The following is an 11,549-nucleotide window of genomic DNA, read 5'->3' on the forward strand; positions in this document are numbered from 1 at the left end:
AGCACATTTCTTTGCAAATTCTACACAATTTTGCCATGGGGTGGAGAGACAGTTTGCAGTTTAAAAGTTAATTTCATACACTTCTCACAATTTTGCCATGACTTATGTCATGTTAATGATATCTGAGTGAGAGTGACTAACAAAACAATGGGCCCCCCCTGCAGGTCAGGGCCACTGGGCACGTGCCCTGCATGCCTGGCTGGTATTCAGGCATTATTACTACACGTTTAGATGGCTGGCTAGACTCATTTACCAATCTGAAAATGTTTCGCTGACACGGCTAATTGAGTGACTGTCAGTGACTGACAAACAAGAGCAAAACTGCTGATGCACAACCAATGGTGAACTTGCACCTTGTGTATTCTACTATTGTAAACGTTAACTGTCAACAGTAAGTTGAGATCCTGAACTGAGTTCTCTAGCGGCCTGGGGCCCTAAGTGACGGCTTATGTAACTTTGCCTGCAGCTGCCCTAGGCAGTGGTGGAAAGTACCCAATTGTCATACTTGAGTAAAAAGTAAAGATACCTTATTAGAAAATGACTCAAATTAAAAGTGAGTCACCCAGTAAATACTACTTGAGTAAAAGTCTAAAAGTATTTGGTTTTAAATATACTTAAGTATCAACAGTAAATGTATTTCAAAAATTACTTAGTATCAAAAGTAAAAGTATAAATCATTTCAAATTCCTTATAATTAGGCAAGCCAGACCGCACAATTTTCTGTTTTCTTTATTTACAGAAAGTCATGGGCCAACTTCAACCTCAGACATTACAAACGCAGCAAGTGTGCTCAGTGAGTCTGCCAGATGACCAGGGATGTTCTCTTGATAAGTGCATGAATTTGAAAATGTTTCTATCCTGCTAAAGCATTCAAAATGTAAAAACTACTTTTGGGTGTCTGGAAAAATGTTATAGAAGTAAAAATGACATTGTTTTCTTTAGGAGTGTAGTGAAATAAATGCAGTCAAAAATATAAATAGTAAAGTTACCAGATAGCCAAAAAAACTACTTTAGTAGTACCTTAAAGTATTTTACACCACTGGCCTGGGTGTTTTTCAAGCACAAGTACAGTGAAATGCTTCTTTGCTAGCTCTAACCCCAACAATGCACTGCATGCACTGTACACTCTTAGAAAAAGCTCTTAGAAAAAAAGGTTACAAAATGGTTATTTGGCTGTCCTCTAGGAGAAACATGTTGGGTTCCAGTAGAACTCTCCAGTGGAAGGGTTATACCTGAAACTAAAAGGGTTGTACCTGAAACCAAAAAAGTGTTCTTCAAACGGTCAAAATGGTTTCCTATGCGGACAGCCAAGAACCCTTTTAGATTCTAGATAGCACTGTTTTTCTAAGAGTGTACCCGTAAAGTACACTCGTATTAAAATCAATTACAATCAATCCTGACCTCTTCTTTGCACACACCATCCCACATAGTCCACAGATGAGAAACTGGGGGAACTAAAAGTTATACCCTCCCATTCCTATTAACCATAGAGGTAATAATACTGAAAAAGTGAATGATTTGACTTACACAACTTCCAGCTCCCATATAGGAGAGGCATCCCCAGCTGCAGCTTGTGAACCGACCGGACTCGGATGATGCCGAACACCCCGAGGGCGATGCTGGACGCACCGAGCCCCATCTCCAACACGGACAGTATCACCAGACTCCAGATGTTACATCCTCTGTCCGGCATCACTCCATTCCTTCACAGCGGGTCATTCAAGAAGGTGGTGGTGGTCACCCCCTTGAACCACCCAAAAAGCAGCGAGTTTTGGTTTTTGCCGCTAAAAAGCATTCATCCATTAATCAAAATTACGCAGGTGGACTTTTGCGCGAGGGAATGTTTTCTATCCAGTAACCACCAAGTGATCCACCATGTAACGGCTACTTACATGTTCCCTCTGAAAAAACTCCACTGTTAGACTTTATAAGGTATTCTAAATCAGATCTGTCATAGACTACATGGGATTTATCAAGGATTTGCCTGGAACAGCTCCGTGGACTGCTAGTATGCGTGTTTGATCTACTGTAAGACAGACACGCGTCATTCTCGCCAGTTGCCACCCTCTCAAAACTTTTCTTGCCCACAGCTGCAGTGCTCGTGACTCACGTGACTTCCTTGACGTTTATAGCGCTCATGTGTGCAGTTTATATACATGAGGGTGATTTAAGGTAACTAGCTAGTAAGATTATATAACTAACGAATCCATGAATTGCCCTAAGGAATAAAAATAGTAATCTTAAATTAAACACCCAATCAATACATAATGCATAGGCTAATGCACAATGCATAATACTTGATATGTTGATAATTGCATTTAGAAAATTGGTGTCATTTGTTTTAAGAGGAAAGTTATTGCCAATTGCATAGCTTGTATGGTCCAATGTTACAGTATATAGCTGAGATATGAATCATTTTTCAGAATATTTTGAATTTATATTGTTGCACATTATTAGCATATCATTATATATACATAACTTATAAACTGGGTGTTTCAAGCCCTGAATGGACTGATTGGCTGAACCCACATGGATATGGTCTGATTTACTATGGCTATCACAAACATGTATTTGTACTGTTCTAATTAACGTTGGTAGCAATAGCAATAAGCACCTTGGGGGTTTGTGTATATTTTCAATATACCCAGGCTAAGGGCTGTATCCAGGCACTCCGCGTTGCGTCATGTTTAAGAACAGCCCTTAGCTGTGGTATATTGGCCATATACCACACCCCCTCGGCCCTTATTGCTTAACTATATTTAAAATGTAGTGTTCCATTTTTTTATGGCATTATGAAATATATGGAGTAGGATTACCTCCTTGTGTAGTATAAGACCAAGCAACATGTCGTAGGGCTGGTTTCCCAGATACAGATTAAGCCTGGAACCTGGACTAAAACATTTGAATCCAAGAATAAGCATAATCTTGTGTCCAGGAAACCAATCCTTAAATGTTGCCTAATATTGACAAACCCTTCCAACCTGATCCTTTACTCCAAGCCCTGGAGAACAGCTCAGTCTGACATAGTAAGAGGCTTGCTATTTTTAGCACCTGCACCAATATACATGAACATTCCTCTACAGGGCAGACTTGATGTTCACACTGCTGAACCCTACAAACCTACTCTCTGAATGAGATAACACTACTCTCTGAATGAGATAACACTACTCTCTGAATGAGATGTAACACTACACGTTCCTGCATGAGATGACACTACTCTCTGAATGAGATGACACTACTCTCTGAATGAGATAACACTACTCTCTGAATGAGATGACACTATCTCTGAATGAGATGACACTACTCTCTGAATGAGATGAACTACTCTCTGAATGAGATGACACTACTCTCTGAATGAGATGACACTACTCTCTGAAGAGTGACACTACTCTCTGAATAGATACACTACTCTCTGAATGAGATGACACTACTCTCTGAATGAGATGACCTACTCTCTGAATGAGATGACACTACTCTCTGAATGAGATAACATACTCTCTGAATGAATAACACTACTCTCTGAATGAGATACACTACTCTCTGAATGAAGATAACACTACTCTCTGAATGAGATAACACTACTCTCTGACATAGGCGGAAATCCCAGGGGGGAGGGGGGGACACGACCCCCCCATCCTGGGAAAATAGGATTTGTCCCCCCCAATATATCACTGTAAACATAACTTGTAATTTCAATAATATTAATAATACGCAATGAAAGCACTTGTGCTGATTATAGACACTTAATAGCGCGTTTTTAAGTTTCACAAGATTGCGACCCCCCCGCCCTTTGCCTCACAATGGTTTGATCCACTGCCAGTTCTTTAGCTGGCAGGTAATAGAGGGTTCGTATCTACTGTCCGAAAGGCACCACGTGTAACGTAACTGACGTGAGGTAATCCAGTCAACCGCGCTTTAGCAATGTATATATATTTTTAATGTTGCAGGGTTCACACAGCTAGCTGAATTTGCAGAGCTAGCGGCGCAAACTAAAGCAAACATTAACTATCAAGCTAGCTAGTAACCTATTCATTTATGTGGCGTCGTCAAAGATGGATATTTGCTATCGTCGTTTATTCCAAGATTAGCATGCAGCTGTAGTGCTTCAAAGTCCCTGTGATAAGGTTAGCGATAAACTGAAGTCCAAACTGAACAGAACTAACACTCTCTTATACCATTGTCTTAAATATATTTTATGGTCTCGTTGCAACGCTAATTGTCGCTAGTGAATTTTCTATTTTTTTTCACCTTTAACCAGGTAGCAAAGAATTAAGCAAACACCACAGAAACGGAATTGGTGCTCGCTAGCTTTGCAAATTCAGCTCTTGTTGGAAGCCTGCCAATATGAAACAAAACTATGTTAAAATTTCAAAACGTTGCAGCATTGTGTTGTGTAAATGTGTGTGTGCAGCTAGACCGGTCAGCCAGCCAGCAGCCAGGTAGAAAAATGTCAAGAAAAGTAAAAAGACGGACATCAGAGTATTTTTCAGTACACCAAAACGCAAGTAAAAACTCTAGTAGCCTAATATTTCAAAGACCAGTTGATAATGTTCTAAGAAAGAAGTGAAATGCTAATGGAAATGTTTCACAATGATGTCATTAGGCAGAGCAGGCAACAGATGGCACACAGACAGCAGAGCTGGGACAAGATAGGCAGGGACAGACTGGCAGAGACAGGGAGTCTCAGGTAAGTTTGTTGAGTCTTTGTTTGGCAACATTATGAAAGGTTCTCAATTTGTTTGATTTGTAAAATAGGGACATAATTGGAAAATGCCATGGATACCCCACTCTCAACTTAAACTGGTGACTGAACCAAGATTTGTTTTAAGGCAATGGTATTGCTGTTGTGATTAATTGTGTAGTTTGGGTACCGGTAGTTTCGGAGTACAGCAAACACCTTATTTCTTTTCTAGGAGACAGACTGTGAGTCAGTGAGGGTGGTGAAAGGGAAAGAGCCAAGGAGAGAGACTTCAAGGGACAGTGTCACAGCCACGGCAGGACCAGGTGTCACCCTTGTTGCCAGCAGCACCAGTATAGGGGACAGTGGCACAGCCACGAGGACCAGGTGTCACCCTTGTTGCCAGCAGCCACCGTATAGGGGACAGTGGCACAGCATCGTCCAGTTACCTCAGTGATGACACAAAACCATATCAGCCACACCCACATTTATAGAACCGCAAACAGAAGTGTTGACGTTTCAAGAGAGAGGAAACACTGCACTGATAGGAACACTGCTATAACTATTATTATTATTAGTATTATAATGATTTAACAACGTTGGGACAACCCTTCAGTTAACTACTGTACCTAACAATTATCCAGTAGTAGTGATTATGTCCTCAATATACATTTAACTATTACAACATAGTCTATGTGTTACAGCACTACTTTTGGTGTCCCCTCAGGAATTGCTCCTAGAAAATTTCATGTAATTGTCCCCTCCAAGGTTGAATATCAGATTTTTCGCCCTGCTCTCTGAATGAGATGACACTACTCTCTGAATTGGGATGACATACTCTCTGAAATGAGATGGACACTATCTCTGATGAGATTGGGACACTCACTCTCTGAAAGATGAACTCTGAATGAACTACTCTCTGATGAGATGACACTACTCTCTGAATGAGATGCACTACTCTCTGAATGAGAATGACCACTACTCTCTGAATGAAGTAAACAATCTTGAAGACAATCTCTGACTGAGATGACAATACTCTCTGAATGAGATGACAACTACTCTCTGAATGAGATGACACTACTCTCTGAATGGAGATGAACACTACTCTCTGAATGAGATGACAAGCTACTCTTGAATGAGATGAACTACTCTCTGAATGAGATGACACTATTCTCTGAATGAGATGAACACTACTCTCTGAATGAGATGACACTACACTCTCTGAATGAGATGACACTACTCTCTGAATGAGATAACACTACTCTCTGAGTGAGATGACACTACTCTCTGAATGGATAACACGACTCTCTGAATGAGATTTAACACTACTCCTCTGAATGAGATAACACTACTCTCTGAATGAGATGAACACTACTCTTGAATGAGATGACACTACTCTCTGAATGAGATGACACTATCTCTGAATGAGATAACACTACTCTCTGAATGAGATGAACACTACTCTCTGAATGAGATGACACACTCTCTGAATGCGATAACACTACTCTCTGAATGAGATGAACAACTACTCTCTGAATGAGAATGACACTACTCTCTGAATGAGATGACACTACTCTCTGAATGAGATGACACTACTCTCTGAATGAGATAACACTCTCTTGAATGAGATGACACTACCTCTGAATGCGATGACACTACTCTCTGAATGAGATGACACTACTCTCTGAATGAGATGACACTCCTCTCTGAATGAGATGACACTACTCTCCTGATGAGATGACACTACTCTCTGATGATAGATTGACACTACTCTCTGAATGAGATTGACACTACTCTCTGAATGAGATGACACTACTCTCTGAATGAGATAACACTACTCTCTGAATGAGAATGACACTACTCTCTGAATGAGATGACACTAACTCTCTGAATGAGATGACACTACTCTCTGAATGAGATGACACTACTCCTCTGAATGAGATGACACTACTCTCTGAATGGGATAACCAATTCTCTGAATGAGATAACACTACCCTCTGATGAGATAACATGACTCGCTGAATGAGATAACACGACTCGCTGAATGGGATAACACGACTCTCTGAAAATGAGATCAACTACTCTCTGTAGGGATAACACTACTCTCTGAATGAGATAACACTACTCTCTGAATGAGATAACATCCATGTCAGTGTGTGCATTCCAAATTGAACACTTTCTTTGACCATGACCCATAGGGCACTATAAATGGAAAAGGGTGCCATTTGGGACAGAGTGTGACAGTGAATGGGAAGGCTACAGTATAAAGGCTCCCTCAACAAAAGTACTCATATCTCATTAATCACAAAAATGCACTGCCTCACTGAGTCTGAAAAGGCAGAGTGCTGGTCCATTCTTTGTGCAGGTTGGTTTTGCCTGGGGGCATTTTGGGGTTTTGCTCTCTGGTTTCGCTGCTATGGGTGAAGTCCTCTCCGCGAATCCTCCCTTGGCTTGTTAACAAATAAGCAGGCAGGCAACAGATACATTCCAGACAGTGTTTCGTGTTCAGTTCACACAGACAGTCCATGTTTTTGCTGCTTGACAGTCTCAGACAACCTGTTTTGTGTGTTTTCTGTGTGTGTTGTTCTGTTCTTGCTTACTGTTCGGTGCAAGGAAGACACCAGGAGAAAGAAGTTGTCAAGGCAGCATTACTTTTTATGCTTGACAAGCTACGTTTATGTTTAAGCTGTTTCATGTTAGTGTTGTAAGTTATTGTATGATGTATAAGTGTTGTTGTATGATTGTTGTACATTGTTGTATATGTATGAGTGTTGTATGTTGTTGTATGAGTGTTGTATGTTGTTGTATGTTGTTGTATGTTTGTGATGTTGTTGTTGTGGAAGAGGATGCATCCTTTAGTCATGTTATCTTGTTCCTGAAAAATAAACAGTATTCAAAAAGACAAGCTACAGTTGTACTATTAAAAAAAATGTTTTTATTTATCCATTATTTATTTATCCTTACTATTAATACAGTGGGCCCCTCCTAAATCCTAAAACGGCACCCTATTCAATACATAAGTGCCCTACTATGGGCCCTGGTCAGAAGTAGTGCACTATATAGGGAATAGGGTGCATTTGGGACGCATCCTGTGTGTTTGGAAATGGCCGTCATCTTTAACAGGACGAGCAGAGGAGACACTGTCTGATGTGGTTGATCATGTGACGTCAATGAGTAGAATGACGGTGATTTACAGTAATGCCAACATCAAAACAGGGTCATGGGGAATTAGCTGTGTGTCTTATTCAAACGGGCACCGACGATCTGTCTCAGATTTAGGGGTCGACTCGCTACATTACAATATTTTTACTCTGTAATCAACTATTAACTTCTAACCTACTCTCACTGCACCATGTGCAGGAAGTTGCGTTACAGATGAGCACGGTTAAAAAACAGAAGTGACGATACATGAGGCACGTTTCACACATTTCTTGAGCTTGAGACATGACATCATGTAATGTAGAACAGGTTCATACATACACTGTAACCTGACACCCCGGATTAATGAAACATGTCAGGTGCGTTTGTTGTTTCATCTTCCACAAAGAGAAGCTGCGTACCTCCGTCAGGTACTATCTTCCTTCCTGTTTACTTTAACTAAAGAAAACCCTGCCACTTAAAACTATATTTGATCATGTAAGCTCGACCTAAAAGAAATAGCACAAATATCATGTCTCCTTCCTGTATGATACTAAGAGAGTGATAGCCAGGGCAATGTTAACATCTCACTCGTGACGATCTGTGCCGTTCACAGAGAGGAGGTGAGTTGCGTTTTAAGCCATTACTCCATCTTCACACTGCTCGCAGTAATGTGGAGTGTCAGAGCCAGCGCCATCTTAGAGACAGCTCACCAGGTTACAGGCAACATCTACCTGCCTGGCTTCAACATGTTCTATGAAGGAAACACAAAAGTAACTATTACTGTACAACAAATAAATGGTGTTATTCTAAAGGCCCAGACCGTTAGATGCGAGTTGAGTCAATCAATTCTGTTTGAACTTCTGAGTGACAGAAGATTACAGTGTAGACGTGGCTCATTCATTTGTACACGTTCAATTGGGACATGGTGAAAAGTGTTTCCTATGAAGCAGATCTTCCTGTCTATGGTGGTGACTGGTGATTGAAGGAAACTGATTGAAAGGAAAACAGATTATTTAAACTGATTCAATCTGGGGTTTTTTTATACATTGAGCAAACTGTTTTCTTTATGGAAACAAGGAAGTGAATCAGAGGAATTGTCCAGGAAGTGTGGACATGTCAATGACTAAATAAGCAGACATCCTGGCCTGTGGTGGAAATCCGACTGCAGTACTCTCTCTAGCCTGTCACAGTCAGAGAACTGTCATGACTTTGGAAGCTCAGGACGGTAGATTAAGTAATCTTATGTTCAACCACACACTTTTATACTGTGGTTCTAAGCTCTGCCTATGATTCAAAATGTTTTAATGTTCAATAGTGAGGAATAACACTAAATGACTTCCTCTACTGTTCTCTCTTCTCATAGGAAACAAGTCGACACAAGCCAATATCTGGACTGGATTTGGGTGTCCTCCTTGTGTTACTGCCTGCCTCACCCGTGCTTTTAACTCACCCGGAAAAGCAGGACCTTAGTTGTCTTGGTTCGTCACATTGAATGGCCACCTAATTGATCTGACGGCTGGGTTAAATCTCTCTTCAGATGATCCTATTTTCAGCCTGCTGTATCTGTGGGTTGATCAGTGGGATCCTAAACTTCCAGTTTGTGCGTGTGGTGGCAAAGCGTCCCGATGCCCTGCCGTCCCTCTACCTGGCCATCATGGTGCTGGCCTGCCTGGGCATCGGAGTGTCCATCCTGTTTACCTGGCTCACCTGTCGTCTGGCCAGCAGCGAACAGCAGAGGATGTACCTGGAGAGAGAGCTGTCCCTGCACCACTCCCATGAGATGAGTGAAAAGGTGAGCTCAGATAAAACATGAACGGAAAAGTCAATAATAATAATATAGAATTGGACAGAATGAATGGCCTGTCATTTCTGTCACTATGTATTTCTAAAGCAGTGGTTGCCAACTCCGGTCCTCCAGTACCCTCAACGCTACACATTATTATTGTAGCCCAGACAAGCACACCTGATTCAACTGGTCAACTAATCATCAGGCCCTCAATGAGTTGAATGGGGCATGTTTGTCCGGGGCTACCACAAACATGTGTCCTGACRGGGGTACTGGAGGACGAGTTGGGAACCACTGTTCTGAAGAGGGATATGAATGCACCACAGGAGGTTGGGGGAACCTTACTTGGGGAGGATGGGCTCATGATAATGACTGGAGCAGAATGAGTGGAATGTTATCAAATGCATCAAACTCATGTTTTCCAKGTGTTTGATGCCATTCCATCTGCTCCGTTCCAGACATTATTATGAGCCGTCCTCCCCTCGGCAGCCTCCACTGGAGTGAACCTTTTTGTAGTCGCTCTGCATAAGAGTGTCTGCTAACTAAAATGATAAAAAGTCCTAATTGAGAAGCTCATATAACCCTGCTGTACTACTGTTTGTTCCAGGAGTTGGCTGAGAGATCTGAGAGAGCAGCCAGCATTCCCCAGATCTCCTTCAATGGAAAGTCCTCCCCTCCATTGTCATTAGGCTGAAGCCCAGCTGTGTTACTGCATTCAAAGCAACATGGAGACAATGTTGGTTTCATACAACACCAACGGTGCAGGGGACGATGATCTCTTGCAATTGAACTGATACACAAAGGAAATCAAGGAAGTTACGGCAACGCTATGAGAAGGCGCTGTGAGATTTGGACAATCGGCTTACCATGTGGACGATGTAGCGCTGAATGGACGCACCTGGATAGTCCCCAGACATGGCTTTGGGGACATGGAAACAGCAGATAGAGGACAAAGCAATGGCACATCCAAAGGCTCAAAAAGAACAACTAAAAACCACTTGAGATTGTTCCAGGTGTTGAGACGGTTGAAAGACATAAACTGCTTCAGGGTTTTGACTGGTCATAGGAAGATTCATGTCATACAGTGGAAGTTGTTTCCATACTAGTATTTATTTAATGATTATTTATGTGTAGTTATTTATTAAATATATGTTGTTTATTCATTAAGCATGCAAATTAATAACATCCCATTTGTGATAGTTTTACAATTTAGAACATTATAATGAATTTAAAGCGATTTATGAGTGTGATTGGATGACGACTACGATGGATGATGATGATTGATGACGACTGCAATGGATGATGATGGTGATGCAAACTACGAGGGATGATGCCGATGATGAGTGATGAGGATGTTGATGGTGATGATGATGACTGACAGTGGATATTGAGGATGTTGATGGTGAGATTGTTGATGGACTTTATTGTACCATTTAGGAAATTCATTTCTATATGAATTAGTATATTTTCAGCAGATCCACAACCAGTAGGAGGCAGTAGAAATATATATTTTACCCCACTAGGAGGAGCACTCCGTCTCCTTTTAACTTTTTCTGCTACCAAACTGCCAACCCATTCCCTACACAAGGCACTACTTTTGACCAGGGCCCATAGGGAGGGTGCATTTGGGACACAGAGAGACTGTGTTCCCAGGGAGCGTGACAACAACCAACCAGAACTTCCTGTTTAAAGTGAAAACCTGTCCTTCCATGGGCCACCCTCCCCTCAGATGGGACATTGGACAGGGTGAAGACCGCCCAAACCAAGCTTCCCCTCAGGTCCTCACCCCAGTTCTCTGTCCAGAATCTTGATTGCCACGGTGTGAACCAGGTGCGGGGTGTGGGAGACGGACTGCTAGGTTTTACTCTTTTCTTTTTCGTTGGTAGAAACAAACTTTCAAAATGCTGTTTCCCCTGGCTTCTAGTTCCTAAACTGACTGACTGT

At 41.6% G+C, this 11,549-nt stretch overlaps 1 protein-coding gene across 1 annotated transcript; it reads left to right on the forward strand.

The window, feature by feature from the left end:
* Positions 1-9,346: 9,346 nt before the first annotated feature.
* LOC112077068 (transmembrane protein 196-like) lies at positions 9,347-10,360 on the forward strand. Its single transcript, XM_024143670.2, has 2 exons — positions 9,347-9,611; positions 10,213-10,360. The coding sequence occupies exons 1-2, from the start codon at positions 9,357-9,359 to the stop codon at positions 10,297-10,299; spliced, it is 342 nt and encodes a 113-aa protein (XP_023999438.1). The 5' UTR covers positions 9,347-9,356; the 3' UTR covers positions 10,300-10,360.
* Positions 10,361-11,549: the final 1,189 nt, after the last annotated feature.

This window comes from Salvelinus sp. IW2-2015, unplaced genomic scaffold (genome assembly GCF_002910315.2).
Source record: "Salvelinus sp. IW2-2015 unplaced genomic scaffold, ASM291031v2 Un_scaffold4247, whole genome shotgun sequence".
In the NCBI taxonomy this organism is placed as follows: Eukaryota; Metazoa; Chordata; class Actinopteri; order Salmoniformes; family Salmonidae; genus Salvelinus; species Salvelinus sp. IW2-2015.

Excerpts from the sequence above, each read along its gene's own strand:
- LOC112077068 (XM_024143670.2), top strand. The coding sequence starts at position 9,357 with ATGATCCTATTTTCAGCCTGCTGTATCTGTGGGTTGATCAGTGGGATC. Across the intron at positions 9,612-10,212 it reads CCCATGAGATGAGTGAAAAG|GAGTTGGCTGAGAGATCTGA; the intron begins GTGAGCTCAGAT and ends TGTTTGTTCCAG.